At 35.9% G+C, this 20,639-nt stretch overlaps 1 protein-coding gene across 2 annotated transcripts; it reads left to right on the forward strand.

The window, feature by feature from the left end:
• Nucleotides 1-807: 807 nt before the first annotated feature.
• anxa11a (annexin A11a) lies at nucleotides 808-20,108 on the forward strand. Of its 2 annotated transcripts, none has more exons than XM_077197109.1 (15): nucleotides 808-1,282; nucleotides 8,432-8,680; nucleotides 11,136-11,209; nucleotides 13,094-13,432; nucleotides 13,541-13,628; nucleotides 14,526-14,620; nucleotides 15,076-15,189; nucleotides 15,663-15,753; nucleotides 15,915-15,994; nucleotides 16,205-16,261; nucleotides 16,368-16,461; nucleotides 17,635-17,730; nucleotides 18,218-18,276; nucleotides 19,271-19,393; nucleotides 19,500-20,108. In XM_077197109.1, the coding sequence occupies exons 2-15, from the start codon at nucleotides 8,434-8,436 to the stop codon at nucleotides 19,557-19,559; spliced, it is 1,617 nt and encodes a 538-aa protein (XP_077053224.1). In that variant the 5' UTR covers nucleotides 808-1,282; nucleotides 8,432-8,433; the 3' UTR covers nucleotides 19,560-20,108. The 2 variants fall into 2 exon arrangements, with proteins under 2 accessions (XP_077053224.1, XP_077053225.1); XM_077197110.1 differs by having other exon boundaries at nucleotides 1,163-1,282; nucleotides 13,232-13,432.
• The last annotated feature ends 531 nt before the right edge of the window (nucleotides 20,109-20,639 follow it).

Genomic DNA, 20,639 nt, shown 5'->3' on the forward strand with positions numbered 1-20,639 from the left:
AAGTAGGCACTTTCTTACTGAAGCAATTTACATGCAATTTACATACATTAGTTTAATCATTCATATACTCTAGGAGTGAATGGCAGATAGTCAAAAAACAAACAAACTGGACTCATATTGAGTTCTAAGCCTCTAATAACTGGGTTTATTTACTTCTGTTGCTAAATGGTAAAATAAGGTCAAAGTCAGGGACTCCATATTCTGTGATCAGTTCAGGTGCCCAACCTTAGATGACAAGAGGGACTGTATTGTACTTTTCATCATGAGACACCAAAATAGTTTTTTTATCTTAGGATGGTTGCAAAATAAATTGTTATTGGTAACCTGTACAGATCAGTGACAAGAAATGACAAGAAATTAATCTAAGACAATTAATGAAATAAATTAAATCTTAAAAACATTATACACCAAAACATTTTTTATCATAATATTTCAAGAATCTGTCACTTTTCTTGTTTTTAATTAACCCAAAAGATTTAAGAAATGTGTCAATTTCAATTAAGAAATGTGAAAAAGTAGGTTGCCAGATATGTTTTGCTTCTAAATAAAAAACGTTAAAAGCAACAACAAAAAGAAAAAATCGCAATGTATTCATTTGGAGTATTAGTTGTACCTTTGTAGTAACAGATTATACATTTTAACTGAAAGGATTTGGAAGAATCAAGAAGTGAAAGAGCTTTTTCGCAATTAGTCTACGGTAAAAACACGTTTACACAACACATGGACGTCATACGCACGCACAGGTAGGCGCGGCTGACTTTAGGGCGTGATCCTGCTTGGGCAGAGGCAGACTTCCATATTTAACCCACTACGTCTTGTGTGACATCTTAACACTCCGTCTTTGTCACATAATTATATTTAAAAATTACAACAAAGAAAAAAAAGCACAACCTACAGGAACCCTAATAGCCTATACTATGAACGCAACTTTCTTACAGTGATTACAACGCATTTTATGCAACTATAGGGTAGACTGTGTACAGTTGAGACAGTTTAAACTACTCTTTTAAACTGTGTATTCCGCAATAGGTCATGCATGCCATATTTGACAGGCTTATGGAAAGATTACAATTACGTATTCCTTTATTACCAAATAACGTGAGTCATGGTGAACGAAAGAGTCATATGTTTTGTATTTAGTTAAAGATTGTTTGGTGTGATACAGTCATGGAAAGTATGAGTCCCACCCACCTCATTAAATATTACGCTGCGTGCGTGTCTTACGCTCGAGCACTCTGAGAGGTACTCTGTACCTAGGAAGTGACGGCCTTCTGTTTAAACTGTAAGTAACATATACTATTTTACACCATAATGCGGTCTGTTTAACGTTTTTACTATTAAAATATTTCTAACGATATTGAGTGAGCTTTTATGTAAACGTTTATGCGGTTTCTGCTCTGTAATCCCTGCATAAAACTGCGTTATTTTAAGCGTCTTGTAAGCCTTCTTCCAGCTAACATTTGCAGAGATCCGCCCATAATGTTGAGTATTAATCTTATGTCTTTTATCTTCGGTTCGCATATTTGAGGTTCCAGTTAATTTAAGATTATCCAGCTAAAAACAGTTAATTATGTAGTGTAATGTTGTATGGAGCGAAAACATGTTTTAATGTGACGGAACATGTTGGCTTAAATACAGTTGATAGACAAGACTCAAACTGTCACTGTTTTGTGGGATATATCAAAATGGAAGTTTGGATATTTGGATAATCACATATTTTGTTGTTGACTGAGCAAACCTTAATAGTGCCACTTGTAATTTCGGCCTCAATGGAAATATGTCCTGTCTTAAATAATTAGGGGACATTGTACAGATGTTTAATGCTCAAATTGTACTGTGTTGGGCTCTCGCAGGAATTTTCTATGTTGTAATAAAAGAGTAAAAAATTTTAACATTACCAATGTTCAAGATATTTTATTACCACTTTGTTGGTGTATTGTGAAGTAGGCTATACGCGTTCTTATATATATATATGAGAGCGAGAGAGAGAGATTAAAATCTATCAATTAACAATTAACTAATAATACATTTATCTTAGTTTCATTTCAATAATTAAACAACCTTTTTCTACTATAAATAACCTTTTTGGCATGGAAAGGTTCCATGGATGTTAACGGATGTTTTTCGTGGAAACAGATGCTAATAAAGAACCTTGAGTGTTGCATTTTAAGCTTGCGTTTTAAAAAGTAAATAGTAGCCTACCATATTCATTTATTTACAAACTTTATGGTGTTTACTTTGCAGAGTCATTAAATTAATCAGATGTACGGGGCATTTACTTGTATTTTTTGTTTTAATTTTATGTATTCATTTTAATTTTATTTATGAACACAGTCATATTCATTATTTCATAAAAATAATTGGTGGAATCTTGCTCTGTTGAAGACCCATGCTGTAGAGAAAGTAAAACTCTTACTGTCAAAAAGAGTTGGTATTGTGATGTCGGTGTTTTGACATTCTAAAGCATGGCATTAACATTCTTAAAAATTAGGCCAAACAAAAGCCTTTTTTTCTGCCCTAAACAATATGTGATTGTAAAGGCCTGACTGAAATAAACATAGTGCCCCTCATTTATGAAACGAACGTATGAACGTACGTGCGGCCGTTTCTACGTAAAACTTGGCATTTATCAATATGTACGTGATTGCTGGCAACGATCAAATCATAAGTCAGGTTTCAACTTGTGTACGCAAGTTTTTGAGTTAGGGTGAACTTGCATTCAGCATAATAAATCTGGCTGAAAATTGTTTTCACCTGCCACATTTTTTAACAACAATGGGATTGTTGGTATACGAATGTTTCATTAGATGACATAATGTGTCATAAGATGATTTCTGCACTCGTTTCTATGTATGATTGACAAATGAGGCCCATTGTGATCCGTAAGTTTGAAAATCTTAACCGTGTCGATTGCATCATATGTTGAGGTGTGGTGATTTTTATCAGCAGGGTTCATCTCTAAAAGTCTGTTTGTCCCTTCCTTCTGCACAACTTCTAATGTGTTTTATGGCAGGTGTTGAGGTGCTATGACAAACCGCTCCCACACTGAGTAAAGGTGATAAGACTGTATGAAAAGTGTATAACTTTCAAATACATCAGTATTAGTTTCCATGACCACAAATAGAGCATGAACATAGGCTAAATATTATACTAGTAGCCAAATTGTAAGTTTACAAAGTATGGACATCTCTCTAAGTCTAAGGCAATGTGCCAATTGTCAATGAGCAATATTATAAAAGCCCATTTTTCATATCTTATCCACTCCTATTATGTTATCCATATAATTTGTGCCTCATGCCCTGAACGTTACTGTATTTTCTCTGCTGCGGACAGCATTGCCTTTCTTCACTGCCTCAGTAGTAGTTATTTAGGCAAAAGAGCATGATACTGCTTACTATAGACCTTAGTCAGGATAGCGCCATATTTATTTTTTTACAGGAATGAAAACCAGGCTGTGAAGGATAGAAGTACAGTGTATTCAATAGATCCTACTGTTGTTTAACAACACACCTTACTGACATTGTGCAGCCGATGAAAAATCTTTCAGAAGAAAAGTTTCAGTGGACAAAAACTCCAGAAAATAGCTTTTGAAAGTTGTGGGTTATGAAAATTAGCTACATAATCTAGGATCTTTCTACAGTTTGTTCTATTGTAAAGACTGTAAGTCTATCCCTTACAGCCTTGTTAACATCAGAGTTAAATTCAATATGGTGTCTAACCAGTTTAGGTCTATTCAACTGTTGGGTTCCGGGAGTAAAAACTTTCTTCGTAGGTAAATTTATTTTTTACGTTAACTTAGAACCTTCTCTGAGCTACAAGGTTTTTAATCAATGGTATTGTCCTGTGCTGAAGACGTCAGCCTGCATTATTTCAGCTTATTTTTTTAAATAATCCTGTTTAACAGTGGAATTCCTAGTGAAAACCACATTACCCATGATGCTGCTCAGAAAATTACACCAAAGAGAGTTGAAAAAAGCAACACACACTAAAAGATCTTATTAGCCCTGTTCACTCCCATTAAGCACTGCTGATGGCGTAATTGAGTCGATCTCTCTACTCTCACAAAAGACGTACATACTGTATATATTTCAATCAGGTGATTGACCTCATTATTTTTGGTGGTGGGCTGTCTTTATTATATCATTTTGGTGGTGGGCTGTCTTTACAATAATCTTTATTTCCATGGTAACAGTGATGATTTCTGATTGGTGAAGCTGTCCTCAGTATTATAGGTTGTGTATCATTTTTAGATAGTCAAAAATTAAATGTTTTTAAAGTTGCGTTTAAAAACATTGGCTTGTGGCTTCTACAGAAGCATGTAGATACCATCATTTAACAACCTCAGAACTCTTTTGAAACGTCATAGTTGAATTGAGGAATACGTTATCACTAAAAAACAATTTCCCTGTGGAAAATATGAATGGGAGTTTTACTTCCTGAACATGACTAGTTTTCTATAGCAACAGGGCAGAGCTTCAGCTGTAGTTTAGGTAATGTGTTTCCATGGTTTGGGGACCACACAGGAACTTCTCGTTGAGACGCACTGACTGCTGTTAATGTTTGGTATACAAGAAATATTGAGGGTTTGATTTTGAGAGCATAGCCACTATTTTCCACTTAGGGTTAATGTTTTGGTGCATTTCAAAGGAAAAGTTGAGAAGTCTGAGCAGTCATGTCAGAAGAAAAAAAAGAGTGAATTAGACTGGGATTTTATTTTTCTTTTTATTTTTTTTTACAAATAAATAAGTTTATGTATAAAAAAAGTAGGGCTGCAATTAACGATTATTTTGATAATCGATTAATCGGACGATTATTTTTTCGATTAATCGGATAGAAATTAAATTAGATTTTTTTTTTATTATAACTAAATAAAACCGTAAATCAGGGTATTTATGTGTAAAAGTGTACTTTAAAAAGTGCAAAAGCCACACATTGAGTTTTACTAATATCAATATTTGCATTGTTTTTAATGATAATTGCTGATGGCAAGTTGACAAACATGATTATTGTTAAAAAAATGATATCCAACATATTATGTTTTAACACAATTTTTGTTAAAACAAATTTACACAGACATGTTGTTCAGATGTGAATATCTGAACTAAAAACAAACTAAAAACATCTAAAATATATAATTCATTTAATTTTTATTTAAAATTAATTATATATAAGGAATATAAGGATAAAGAATATAATATATATTATATATAATATATAAAAGAATAATATAAGGATAAATTGATTAAATAAATATAGAAAGACTGAAAACAATTGTGTGAACGTAGAGCCGCAGTAGATCGCGTTTGAAAAACAATTAAGAATTAGTAGACAAATGCTATAAAAAGAGAACGGAATGGAGGTAACGTTACCCAGCAAGCTAACAGGCTTGAGTAAAGGACAGGAGAAATTATGCATTAGTGCACAAGCATTCGCTGAAAACCACTGAGTACAGTGACTAAAAAACAATATTTTACTGCTGCTGTTATTAACTGCCTTTATATTTAGTGCTTTACTTTGTAAAGACCGTTTTAATTTAACCTATTTCTGCGGTAGCGCTATTTTAATCCATCACTTACGTTGCGAGCGAACTGATTGCGCAACCTGATGCTCGAGACAAAATACAGACATCCCAAGATCCCGGGAGTCTCCCGCATATTGATTGCGGCTCCCTGATGCCCGCGAATTAGTTCAAACTCCCGAAATCTAGAGCGCGCAAGCAAGAGCGCGCATGCGAGACAGAAGAGACTGCTCCAAACCGTGTAGCGCGCGCGCTCGGCAGAGCACCTGAGGGAGAGAGACCTTGCGTGTGTGTGCGTACCAGTAAACGCTCCCCGTGACGTAAGCAGACCAACTAATCGATAATGACATTCGTTGACAACGATTTTCATAATCGATTATAATCGATTTTATTGATTAGTTTTTGCAGCCCGAAAAAAAAGTGAAACAAACTTTAGCTAAATAAAAGTTTTTTTTGTTGACGCATGTTGTAATTTTCATGCTAGTTGTTGGCACACTTAAGGGAAGTCTTGCTCTCTTTTGCAGATTGACATCTCAAGCTTAAAGGGCATGTTGCAGGTTAACCACCGCTGTCGATTAATGGGTACATAAATCACTCAAGATATGTATATAATTTTTAAATTGTCTCAAAAATTATCTTAAAGACCAGTTTTTTAAGTTTTTGGTATTAACGGTTTTTTTACGCAATTCGGTGATGACGTCACGTTGGGGAGAAGCGGAGGAAAGGTAGCCTCAGCCTAGTATTACAACTATGGCGACTGACTGGGATGAGGAAGCGGTGGCAAGAGCCAACATGTATGATGGCCCGCAGCCGTATAATTTCGAACCTGCCAGACGTGAGAGGGCAAATTAGGAATTGCCAAGAACTGATGGCCGTCAAAGCCAATTAAAATGCATGGTCCGAGGAGAATGAGTGGAGAGTTGGTGAAGTGTCCTGGTGAGTCGCTATCATTTAGCAACGCAGCAATGAGCACTGGAGCTAGTCTACGAGCAGCAGTGCACAATAACGACAAATTTTTTTTTTTTACTGTCATTGAATAGCACTGGGTGAAAAATCTTTTTATCTAGTGGCAGTGATCATGACGTTAGTTTAGATAAGTGCCGGTAACCTTTGTCATAGTGTCGTAGAGTACTGGTACACTTTGTCTTTGTCATCTCCAAATAGAAAGCAACATGCTAGCTATATGGGTGTTTCTAAGCGTTTATCTCTTCCTCCGGTGAAAATGTTGTTGCAAACGTAGCCGCCACGTGTCTGTCGCTGTGTTTGGCAGGTGCTTGTGTGGGCGGTATAGAGAGAGATAGGCAGACAGCCAGATAGCATAACGTTAGCATAGATAGAAATATATAGTAGGGAGATTGACAACGTAGAGTTGGTCGCACATCAGAGGCGCCCGCGCCATTGGATGTGCAGTTGCCGCATATACTAGCCTATCTATCTATATATATCTGTCTGTCTATCTATATCTAGTCTATCTATCTATCTATCTATCTATATCTATGTATTTATCTAGTTATCTATAATCTGCGCTATCTGAATACTCTCGTCTACTACTCGTCTCTCTAGTCACTCTCAAGGCGGGCTTTGGTAAATTCTCTCCCCAAGGTGACGTAATGCAATGCATTGTGGGGGAAAGAAGAATCGTTGCAAACCGCTGTAAGATAGTGCCTACTTTTTCGTATTATATTCCGTTTTTTGATACCCAACAACATAAAATACAATGGATAACAGTTTAAATGTTTATTACCAACAAGCAAATTGCACAAATTCGTTGAAAAATTTACCCTGAAACACGGCCTTTAACATCTCAAGTCAGGTGTTAAACAGCAGAAGGTGTCAGTTTTGATTATTGTCATCAAACTGACCTAAAAGGAAATGACTGATGTTTTTCTATAGTAGAACATGCTTTGCTCAATTGACGGTGTCAATTGAGGGTTCATTGACACCGTCAGTCAAGCAGCACAGGAGCAGATGCAGCGTAATGTTTGGATAACGGGGCCTATGGTTAAAGCTTATGTATCCCCAAATGGAGCTCTGCAGTGATGACGTAGTTATGTAGGGCAATTTGAACTTTGACATCACTATTTTCCCCCGATAAAAAAGCCTACCTAAAGGATATATGAATATATGACTTTTCAGAGTGATGTTTAAATAGTTCACCCAAAAATGTCTTTTCTGTCATCAGTTACTCACCCTCATGCCGTTCCAAACCCGTAAGATGAAGATCTTTTTGATGAAATCTGAGCTTTTTGTCTATCCGTTGACAGCTACGTAAAGTTAATAAAGCGATCGTAAAACTAATCCATATGAATTGAGCGGTTTAGTCCAAATTTTCTGAAGAGATTAGATTGCTTTGTATGATGAACAGATTGAATTTTGGCTTCTATTCACATTTAAAAATTAAAGCGTCAAAATGGTAGTTGCGTAGCTGTCAACGGAGGGACAGAAAGCTCTCAGATTTCATCAAAAAGATCTTAATTTGTGTTCTGAAGATGAAATAAAGTCTTATGGGTTTGGAACCACATGAGGGTGAGTGAGTAAATGACAGAATTTTCATTCTTGGGTGAAATATCCCTTTAAACATCACACTGAAAATGTTCCAGACAGCATCTGTAGTCCCCTTTAGCCACTTATTGGCAACTTCCTTTTTCAAGAAGCGTAAAAGCTTAAAAAATCAAGAATGAGGTATTACTGATGTATTTTATCCCATCGAATGAAACATGCTTGAGCTAACTGCTTATTTCAGGCATTTACCCATTGACTTTGGAATGATGCATGAAGCCTCCCTCTAATGCATTTTTTAAGCAATTTATGCAATCTTTTTTTATTATTATTCTGATCTCTAATCCAAGCTAATGGAAGATTTAATTTTCACGCAATTTTGGTAAAAGAAACCCATCCTTTTTTCAATTTCAGGCATGACAATGAGCTATCCAGGCTATCCTCCCCAGACGGGCTATCCTCCTCAGGCCGGTGGATACCCACCTCAACCAGGAGCGTACCCTCCTGCTGCAGGGGGCTACCCCCCTCAACCTGGGATGTACCCCCCACAGGCGGGTGGATACCCTCCCCAACCTGGTGCTTACCCGTCACAGCCAGGTGCCTATCCCGGCCAGCCTGGTGCCTATCCCGGCCAGCCAGGGCAGTTTGCTCCTCCAGCCTCAGGTGAGCCAAAGTAAAACCAGGAAACTGCACTTATCTGGGTGTTATCTGAATAGATGATTTCCATATGTGCAGTGTGCTCAATGCATTTCCTTGCATCATACTCAATGTGGTTTGTGTTTGAAATGTTGAATTATCAAGTTTTTATGGACACTTTATTTATAAAGTCAGTGGACAAACCAATTTTGTTTAGTGGTGCTTTCATTGAACAGTGATGTTGACCTTGTAATTTTTAGGTGGAGCCAAAAAAATAAATATATATATATATATATTGAGTGAGTCAGACTGAATGTATAGTTTGTTAAAAATGCTAGCATTTTTACTTCTAGCATTGTCTTGTAGACTCGTACTGATGTGCATACTTTTAGAGGCTCTTCTTTTGAGAGTCCCAGAGATCTGTGGGTGGTTTTTGTGCCAGAGGCCACATGGATTATATTATTGAATGAACGCATTTGAATGTTTCACAACGTGTTATTTTGGGAGGAGACCTTGACTTGTTCGCTAGTGTCTCACACATTTTCCAGAATATGGTTGGTTTAGCTATTTTTCCATACCAAAATATGCTTTGTTTGGTGTGTATACATGCTAGAAATTTTGACCTTCCTATATTTTGTTTACCAGTAGTATTTTATTCATCGGAATATTCTGAACTCTAAGGCTTTGTTCTACACTGCTCACAAATCTGAAATTATTTTCAGATCTGATCTTTGGCACTGTCAGATGAAATCTGATCTGTTCAGACAGGGTAGCCAATATCCGGTGTATCTCCCATCAGTTGCAGTAGTGGTTCTAAGCATCAACACGATGCCATGACACTTTCTCATACAGAAAATGACAGTGGCTGTCAGTGTGTACATATTACCTCTGCTCATATATATCATGGTCTCGCTGTGGTGCTTAACTCCTAGGCACATGAGAGAACATAAACGCTAGAGGTATTGCACACATTCATGTAGTGCATTGAAAAGATGATTCATTCATTTTTTACTACTTACTGAATGTCACATTGTTTGCTATTAGATGAAAGCGCTGGCAAACATGAATGTATTCATATTTGATGAAGTCACATGCGTTGCGTATCAAATAAAGTGAAACAGATTGCTAGTTTTTGCTATTTTGTTTTATCTGGTGTTATATCTGATTGTTCATACTGAAAAACTTTGTAAAAATTGTAGTTTTCTTTTTTCTGTTAAGTACTCAGATATCCCAAACAGCCCGTTTTACTGCAGTTTTGTTCCCAGAATTAGATTCAATGGTTATATATACTGTATATACATTGCTATATAGCATATCAGAATGATTTCTGGAGGATCATGTGACACTGTAGACTGGAGTAATGATGCTGAAAATTCAGTTTTGATCACAGGAATAAATCACATTTCAAAATATATTCAAATAGAAAATATTCATTTATATTGGAATTATATTTCACACTATTACATTTTTTACTCTATTTTTGATCAAATAAGTGCAACCTTGGTGACCATAAGAGGCTTTTTAAAGTCTTACTGACCCCAAACTTTTGAATTCTAGTGTAAATATCTATGTTTGCCTTCACTTGATCATTTTAAATGGTGTTGTGGTTTGGCAAATAAATTTTAAAAGTAATCCATAAAGAAATGTACTCAATGAATCATAAAAAGCTTTATTCCATGTCAACTAACCAAAAATACAAGTTATAAGAGTTACATTTTATATTTAAAAGTAGATGTAGAAACACCTAGCAGAAATAGTTTAATTATGCGTCAGTGCAGCGTTACCTGACACTTCTTATTACCATAACAAAACCTGCTGCTCTGGATTCTTTATTGTTTCTGGTTTGCCGTATCACATCAAAACAGGTTCAGAACTAAAAATGATTTTTTTTTAAATATAGTTACAAGATGGAGTGAAGCGGGGCCCTCAGGGTACTGCACAGAATAATGATCAAAAGTTGATGTCTAGATTATTATTAGCCTGACATGTGATACACAATGTATCCGGATTTCCCCTATACACACTCTATTTTGAAGTCAGCATGAAGTGATGTTCACAGCCCATTTTATTTCTGTAATCTGACATGCGAGACAGGATAGTCGGTAAGCAAGATGCACAACATGAATTTTTGGGATTGTGAAAAATAGGCTGGAATGTTTAAGAGACATTATATAGCAGAATGGAGTCAGGTGATTGGAGGATTGGAGGTGCTTTGAAAAGTAAGAAACATCTGAGACATCAGTCGGAAAGAAAATTAATTTAAAAGGCAGGCCAAGTTTTTAGATTTTTCTATTTGGAATAACATGCACCAGAGAACCATGCATAATAAGATCAGGAACATGTTTTAATTATAAGTAAATGTGGTCAGTTTCGATGTCATATTAACTGTGAAGTGCATTGATATTGTTCAGTTATAATTTGTGTGGGGTTTTAGGTTTTTTGCTTATGTTCCTTTGATTGTTTTAAATGCATGCATTTGCAGGAGGTTGGGGTGCTCCTATTGGCCTGGATAATTTGCCGAATGCCGGATTCAATGCATCAAATATCCAAGGAATGGTAAGTTCTACAATGAAACGATGATGTAATGCATACTCAGAAATGACATTGGTCTCCATTCTCAACAGATGCAGGTAATTTGATTCCAGTCAGCATGAAATCCACAGCCTTGGCTTAAATTGCATCCAATCCTTTCTTTATCAGCTTTTTACAAATCTGTGCTCTTGTGACCATGACATTGATCTTTTATAATTTATCTGTCATCCAAATGTGCTTTGACCAACAAATATGACCCTATTGAATTTACTGTTGCACAAGCTTCATTACAGTTTGCTCCGTAATCAAATTTACTCAACAGAGGAAATGTGAACAAGTGTGGATCCATTTAACTATTGCAGCGAGGGCAATAATTCACCCAAAACTGTGATGTACACAAAAGCATAGACATTGTCTAATTACTTAAGATACCAAGTCAAAACTTCAAAGCACGAGTCAGAACAAAGAGCCATGAGTAATTAGGTAATATCATTATTGATTTTCTTTCTCTGGCAGGGAGGGTTACTTAAATGTGTTTGAAGTTAACCCTTGTGAAAAGGAAGTACACTATGCATACTTTTAAAAAAGAGTACTTATTGCAGAAATAATATATTTAAAAAGAATATACTTAAGTGCAAACTGAATATAATGTTTTGGGGCACTTATTTTCATGTTAATTGCAATTAAATGAAAAGACATTATTCTTTAAATTTAAATTAATATTAACTATATTTGTAATTACTGTCATTACACATTTGTAATGATGCAGGTGGAATATAGTATATTTAAAACATTAACTTTAAATCCAACATCGAACACACACTACAGTAAAATGATAATCAAGTACTTTACATATTATGTTAGTCAACACAACAGAAAAAGTGTACATTTTTAAAGAGTGACGAGATTATTAAAACAATGATTTAATATGTACTTTAAAGTAAAGCTTTTAATTTGAAAAGACTACAAAGTGCGCTTTTTTAAATTTGTCTAGAAAGTATCCTCTTTTTAAGTACATTTTAGTGGCCTTTTATTTAATTACTATTATTTTATCTGCAAGTACAGGTTTAAATATATATATATATATACTTTTAATATATAAAATACACTACAAGTGCATATTTAATACAATTAAGCAAGCAAGCAACTTTATTTATATAGCACATTTTAGCACAATTAAGCACACTTCTTTTCCACAAGGGAAGGTTTATAAATTGTGTCATGATTTAAAATGTATGCTGCCCTTGGGTGTAGTTCAACTTCTAGGACGTAAAAGTGCCTAAAAGTTGAAGAAACTCTGGCAATCGGCTACCTTGCGTTCTAGATTTTGGTGTGAGTGTCAGCCATTAAAACACACACACACACACACACACACACACACACACACACACACACACACACACACACACTCACACACACACACAGGCTATTCCCTGCTTTTGATATAATTCGTTTTTGTAGTGTGTGTGTGTGGTAGAATTATTTTTGTAGTGTGTGTGGTGCTTTAGCTAGACTACAATAACTGGTTTCTTTACTCCTCTGCTGTACTCCTGCATTTAGGGTCACAGCAAGGGAACGTATGTGAATCTGGAAGTTCTTCCATCATTTAAATGGTACAAAACAGTGTCTCTGTGACAACCATGTGCAATATGATACAAGTGCCTTAAGTCAACAGAAACGTTTCAGTGCAAAGCCACCCTATGTAAACAAACCTTTCCATGAATGCACACTTGTTCAACATACTCCTTATCTCCCTGTCCTGGCCTTAATCATCTCTTTGTCCGTCAGTATTGTCATTTCAAGGCTGTATATGTTTAATTTCCTGAAACTTCTGCTCTACTGTCCTAACTGTCATGCTTGCTTTTTGCTTTGTGCTTTTTTCGCCCCCCTCAAATGTTTCCATCACAGGCAAATCAGTTCGCTGCCAATAGTGGATTTAGCCCAAATCCATCCATGTTCTCTCAAGTGCCTGGTGGCTTTCCTGCCCCCCAACCTGGGGGCCCACCAGCCCCCTCCCCTAACCAGCCCTATGGCCTGTACCCTCAGCCAGGAGGAGGTATGCCCCAAGGTCCCGGAATGGGATACCCTGGTGGGCCAGCCCCTGGTCAGCAGATGCCGGGCTACCCAAACGCCCCAGCACCCAATCCTTCCGTGCCTAGCTATCCTAAAGCACCCTCACCCAACCCGTCCATGCCCGGATACGGTGGAGGTTATGGAGGAGGTGCACCTGCTGTTCCAGCTATCAATGTACAGTAAATTAATTCAATTAAATAATTCTTTATTTTTTGTGTGGAATTTATTGCATTATATATTTCTGTCCTAACTTCCCTGTTGTTTTATTTCTTTTATATGTAGCGTGGATTCAGAGGGACCATCCAAGACTTCCCTGGAGCTGATCCGCTAAAAGACGCGGAAGTCCTCAGGAAGGCCATGAAGGGCTTTGGTGGGTTATTTTTCATGTTCATTTTCCACTTAATGCCTTGATATACTCTAGGCGAAGTTCTCGCTTTTCGCTTACGGATGAAAAGAAGTTTGAAATACCTGAGAATTGGCATACTGTTAGAGAACATGCCGACGCTGCCCATGCTTCTGAGACTAATATGTAAAAATGTGCAGCACGCTTTCCTCTCAATAACAAAATAAATACACTACAAAATAACAATGGTGAGAAAACAGTAGTTAAGACTGCATCTGATCATGGCAACGTGGATATGTTTGCACAGGTTCTGCAATTCGCCACTCCGGTCAAGTCACAGTGTTGATTTATATAACATTTTATACAATAGATTTCTTTAAAGCAAGCAGCTATACAGTATTAAACATGGAAAAAATAGTGCCAGTGTCGCTTTCAATTAGAATTACAACTTCAGTTTCTACTACAAAGTAGCTCTCCAGTACGTTCATGTTTTTGCTTGTGTCTGACTTCGACTGAACGGAAAAAATTAGGAAGATTTCCAAGTCAAATAGGCGGAGCTGCAGAGCAAACCTAACGATTATGTAATAGAGTAATAAACCAATAGACTAATGTTTACCAGCCGGAGTTTTTCAAAAACCTAAAACAAACTGTTAAAAAACTTCATTTTGGCCTGATTTTGTTTGAAATGTTTTTCTTTGATTCACTTAATTTCCCTCGGGGGTAAAAGGTGTTCTGTTCTTCTTTTTTTTTAATGTCTATCTATTATTAATCTTGTTAAGTTTGACCGCTTTGTGATACAGACGGCGGATGTTCAAATACGGAGAGCTTTATTTTAGAATGGCATGGAATACAATAGGAGCTTTCCTTGAAAATGACTCATCTGTTTATTATATGCTGCTAATACACAAGCACATGTCTCAACAGGCACTGATGAACAAGCCATCATTAATTTGCTTGGAAGTCGCTCCACCAAGCAGCGTGTACCTCTTTTGGTGTCATACAAGACTGCCTATGGAAAGGTAATGTAGAGCATTGAAGATTTTTCGATGTTTTCTGTTCAGTAGATGTAGCAAGTCCCTCTAGAGCTTTGAATTATTTCACATGGGTTTATTTTAAACAGCTAGTCATATTTATTAACAGCTGTGAAACATGAGTTGCTACTTGCCATTATATAATAAGAGGCAGGTGGTATTAGTGGGAGGGACTTTTCTCATTCTAGAGAGCATTTGATTGGACAAATATTTGTAAACGCTCCTTAGTACAAGATGAGACATCAGTATTTTTGGTCCATTTTCCCAATGGACGAAGACTAAAAGATAAAGATGCTAAGATCATTTTGTCAACACTAGCATATATATCATTAAAGCATCAATGCCGAAAAGAACTAAATGGCTAACAAACAAACAACAAAACCCATATTTTGTTATCTTTAAGATAAGCAACATTGTGCATTCATGTAACCCATTGTTTACAGGACTTGGTCAAGGACCTGAAGTCTGAGCTTTCAGGGAACTTTGAGAGAGTGGTGCTGGCCATGTTGAAGACTCCAGCTCAGTTAGATGCAAGTGAGCTCAAAGAGGCAATCAAGGTTTGTGAAAGTACTTTATTAACAGAATTCAGGAAAAAGAGAATGATTTCTGAAGGATCATGTGACACTGAAGACTGCAGTAATGATGCTGAAAATTCTGCTTTGCATCACAGGAATACATTACATATTGTAATATATTAAAATAGAAAACAGTTATTTTAGGTTGTAATAATATTTCACAATATTACTGTTTTTACTGTGTTTTTGTTCATATACGTAAATGCAGCCTTGGTGAGCATAAAAGTCATAATCATTTAGCCATTGAACCACAGGTTAATATGTAACACATTTCTCTGGACCTTAAAGGACCAGTTTACCAAACACAAAAGGAGAAGTTCTAAAGATTAAACACGCATCTACAACAGCTTACATTTTAAGTGAACTTTTCCTTTACGGTCCACGGATAAAAAAAGATTTGATTAGATGTTTTGATATGCCATTAATACAAAAATAATCTGCTGAATGTTTCACAGGGAGCAGGGACAGATGAAGCCTGTTTGATTGAAATCTTGGCCTCTCGCTCTAATGCAGAGATCCGAGAAATCAATCAACTCTATAAAGCTGGTACGTACATGACTCATATCACGTAATTCCTTCCCTCTGCAATTACAGATTTGATTACTTCCCAATCAAGGATATGGTACATGTCATACGCATTCTAATTTAAAGCTTGACAGTAAAGCGTGGTGAATTGTGATAGATAACACTCAATGTTCCTGTTTTAGAGAATAAGAAAACACTGGAGGATGCCATAAGTAGTGACACATCTGGACACTTCCGCAGACTTCTGGTCTCTCTTGCCCAGGTAAACAGATGCTGTGCTTTTGTTTTATAAAAGTGAAAGTGACATCTGAGCGACAAGTATGGTAACCCATACTCAGAATTAGTCCTCTCATTTAACCCATTCAAGTTAGTGCACATGAATTTAATAATGAAAACTTCATATTTTTGAGTTGTAACATCAAAGACAGATGACAATGTCAAATCAGTGTTTCTTCCTGTTATTATCTTCAAGGGTAATCGTGATGAGAGTGAGAATGTGGACATATCATTAGCCAAACAGGATGCTCAGGTAATTATTGAAATATTTAAATATGTATATGTGTGTATATATATATATATATTCATTTCTCCGTCTTGAAGTATGCCTACTATAATTTATTTATGTTCTGCTGCAGACCCTGTATCAAGCAGGGGAAAATAAACTCGGCACAGATGAGTCTAAGTTCAATGCCATCCTGTGTGCTCGGAGCAAAGCTCACCTCAGAGCAGGTGCGTCATGACCCTTTGACTGGAATAGTAGTTCTTTTATCAAGTTAATGTCCTTTTTAGGTAGGGCTGTTCCACCCACAGATTGCTTACTTTCTAGGTAATTGGTACTGCTCATCTCTACTTGAATAGGGAAAGACCAAAATCTCCAAACCTGTTTGTCAAGATTACTGTACTGTTACATATTGAATCACGAGTGATTATGATGTATTATACATTGCTGCTGCTTTAGCTCAAATACGGCTTAAGAACATTAGTTCTTTAATTTAGCAAATATATCTGGGCCTTAAAAGTGTGAAGAACTTCTAAATTCTGCCACATGGGCAGCCTCAGTTTCAGTTTTGGATCAGGCCTTGCAGTCAACCAACTCTTCCCAAGGCTGTAATTGTCATTATGAGAATTATGACTCATGACTGGACATGTTTTCCAGCGGAAACTCTTGAATACGCCTTACTATGCTATTCCCTGTTTTTCCATACTACAGTCGATAGTTGTCTGTCTATTTACATAAGATGTGCAATACTGGACATACATTTATCTAATCAACATATCATTTTTGACATTTTGTTTTTGAACAAAGTCTCTTATGCTCACTGAGGCTGCATTTATTTGATGCAAAGTAAGTCAAAAACAGTAATATTGTAAAATATTCTTGCAGTTCAAATAAACTGTTTTCTATTTTGATACATTTTTTAAAAAGTAATTTATTTCTGTGATGGCAAAGCTGAATTTTCAGCATCATTGTCACATGAACCTCCAGAAATAATTCTAATATGATTTGGTGCTCAAGAAACATTTCTTATTATCAATGTTTTTTTTAACAGTTTAAACTTTTTTTCCAGATTAGACCATTAGAAAATTTGTAACTTTATAAATGTCGTTATTCAGTAAATATACTTATTTTCAAAACAAAACAAAAACATACTGATCCCAAATTTTTGAACAGCAGTGTATATTGCACAATATTTGTTAAATGGTAAGCTAGTATTCCATTCATCCAGAGGGCACAGTTTAATAAACAATTATGTTGGTGTTGCTTTGTAATTAAAAGCATTGATTGTGTTTTAAAGTTCATTACTGTTCTCTCCCATGCTCATTAACGACCGTTTGTCTGTGATCTCTGTGTTTGCAGAAATATGAATTGTATTAAGGCATTTTGTGTGTTTCTGTTGACAGTGTTTAATGAGTACCAGCACATGTGTGGCAGAGACATTGAGAAGAGTATCGATAGGGAGATGTCTGGAGACCTGGAGAGTGGCATGCTGGCTGTCGGTGAGCTTTCTGATCTGCCATGTATAATCGTTTGACGAAATCTTCTCATTAAACCCTCATAATTGTATTTTTTAACTTGCTCTCCATCCTGCTGGCCCGTTTAAGAGTAAAGCTGTTATAGGGTAAATATGTGGTAATATGTTTTTGATCACACAACGTGATTCATAAACCATAAGTGTGCCATAAAACATAAAGTAGCTGACATATGTGCTTGCTGTGTCATCATGCATGACTTCCTTTCAGTCTGTGACATGTTCATAACGAGTTGAGTTTAGTGTGTCTTTTCAGTTTGCTGTTCTGAACAGTCAGGTTTTCTTTCTTTCAGGTTAAATGACTTTCACTTTCAGATGAATGCCTGGTCTGTCTTCATTTTGTTTTATTTTTCCATTTAAGTTTCAAGATTCTCTTGCTTGTTGTGTTGTAGATGTATTATTAGCTGCAGGGTGATTTGCATATGGTGAGTCTAAATCTGTTTTTCTGTATGCAGTGAAATGCATCAAGAACACACCGGCCTACTTTGCTGAGAGACTCTACAAGGCCATGAAGGTGAGACTCCTCCTTCTCTGTGTGGTTTAGCTGTATTGTCTAGTGTCAGTGTAAAAGGGAAGACTAATCATGATTAATTACGGCAAAGCCATAGTTTAGAAGTCATTTTGTTTGAAGTCAAACTGTGTTAACTCTTTCCTAGCCATTGATGGAATTTTCCAGCAATCAGTGTTTTCACTGTTACATGGTAGGGGGTGCTATAACACATCTTATGATACAAAATCTCCAGATCAAAACACAGTCAAAAAAAAAAAGCAGAAACACGAGATAAAAGCATTGGTTATGCACGTTGTAGTCTTTGACAAAAACGTGATATTTCTCAGCTTTTTGTTCAAAATGTTGCTTTTACCCACATTTAGGTGAAGCAGAGGTTCTGTTCTTTCTTTTGATAGATTGCATGTTCAGATATTCATATAACAAAATAATCTGGGGGCCAGAAATCTGGGGGTATTAGAATACATTCTTTTTTAATTGTTACTTTTTATTTTTTAATTAAACATAAATAAAAAGTATAAAATTATACAATTATAATATACAATTGTGTGTGTGTGTGTGTGTGTGTATATTATATATATATATATATATATATATATATAATTTTTAATTTTTTTTAAGCTATGCCAAGGTCTGAAATATTTAGAGCAATATATATAAATCATTGTCTTTTCCAGTAATTACAAATGACTGGAACGGGTCAAAAAGAGTGTGAAACCTGATAATATTTGTATTGGACTGCAAACAATTTATATTATAACGTAATATATAATGTAATTATAATTATAACAACAGTAATATTATTAATATAAACCGTAATGTTATTATAAGGTTTGCTCAATGCTGAAATAATTTGTGGGGGAACACTGGTTATAACTCAGCGGTACAGTCCATGGATTCTGATTTGATGAAAGGTGGAAGTGGCCTAAGAGTATCGAGAGGGTTTCAGATCAGAGCACACTCAAAAACTTAAAAAAAAGTCTCTGTTTTGGTTGCACAGGGAGCAGGAACCAAGGATCGTACTTTGACTCGCATCATGGTGACCCGCTCTGAGGTGGACATGCTGGACATTCGTCAGGAATACGTAAAGCTTTATGGGAAATCTCTATACACAGCCATATCTGTGAGTGCCTGTGTAACCACCCCTTAATCTATGCTTTACATTTTTTGAGAAATGAAAATGACAGATCCATATTAATATTTGTAATCAAACTAATGTGCATTTATAGGGAGACACTTCAGGGGATTATAAGAAACTACTGCTGAAGCTCTGTGGTGGAAGCGATTAGAGGCTACAGATGATCAGCGATGCTCAGAGGACATGAAGCCACGCCACATTTTATACACATCTTACGCCTTACACTATTTTGGACTCTATTACATACTTGCATGTTTTACTGTACTCAATGCAAAGGCACTTGTGTGCATACAGTATATGCTATGCTGCACGTTACATTTCATGCTGTTTTCTCTATATCTTTAATTTTAGAAGTAGCAAACTATATATCTTTTTGTGCCTTCTATGCTGAAAACAGTGGCTTAGCGAATTATTGTTTATATCAGAAAGAGTGCATGTGTTTTGGATGCATATGTTTCCTCTAAGTATGCTTCGTTTGCAAGTTGATCGCAAGAATATTCTGGATTAAGTATTGAATGCCAAAATATCACACATCTGAATGCCAAAATATTTTTTTACACATTTATGTATTTTAAGTAATACATAATATATTGGGGAAAATGTGCCATAAATGTTAGTTTTCGTCATCATGTTCGGCATAATTATATGAGCATTTTATAGTAAATAAATGTATATTTACTGCATCATATGCATAATTAAATCTGTTGTTGGATATTTTTTTGTTGTTGTTGTAGCCATTGTGATTGTCAACCACCTCACTATTGAGTTTAAAAAAGAGATGATGGTGCTGTCTTTGTGTTTCTCATTTGCTTACTCTGTAGAGAGCCAAAACATGAAATGCTAAGTAAATCCTGCCTGTCAGAGATTACAACTCTTGGTATTTCTTCAGCAGCCCCCTTGGTACTATCAGTGCTGACTTCTGAAGGTAATTCAACTGTGACCTCAAAACAGCCTGAGAAATATTAATATACGCATTCATATAATTAATCCTACTACATGAGGCATGACAGCCATTACAATAAACAGAATAAAGATAATAAAAATATTATCTAAATTGACATTACCTAGGCAAAAGTGATCGTAATCATAATTGGATGCGTGTTTGTGTGAATTAAAATTCTGTCATCATTTACTCACCCTCAAGTTGTTCAAAACCTGTAAGAATTTCTTGTGCTCAACACGAGAAGATATTTTGAAGAATTTTGGTAACCAAACAGTAGATGGGCCCCGT

Source organism: Siphateles boraxobius, unplaced genomic scaffold, assembly GCF_051911475.1.
Source record: "Siphateles boraxobius isolate OS27281-9 unplaced genomic scaffold, OSU_SipBor_1 37, whole genome shotgun sequence".
Taxonomy (NCBI): Eukaryota; Metazoa; Chordata; class Actinopteri; order Cypriniformes; family Leuciscidae; genus Siphateles; species Siphateles boraxobius.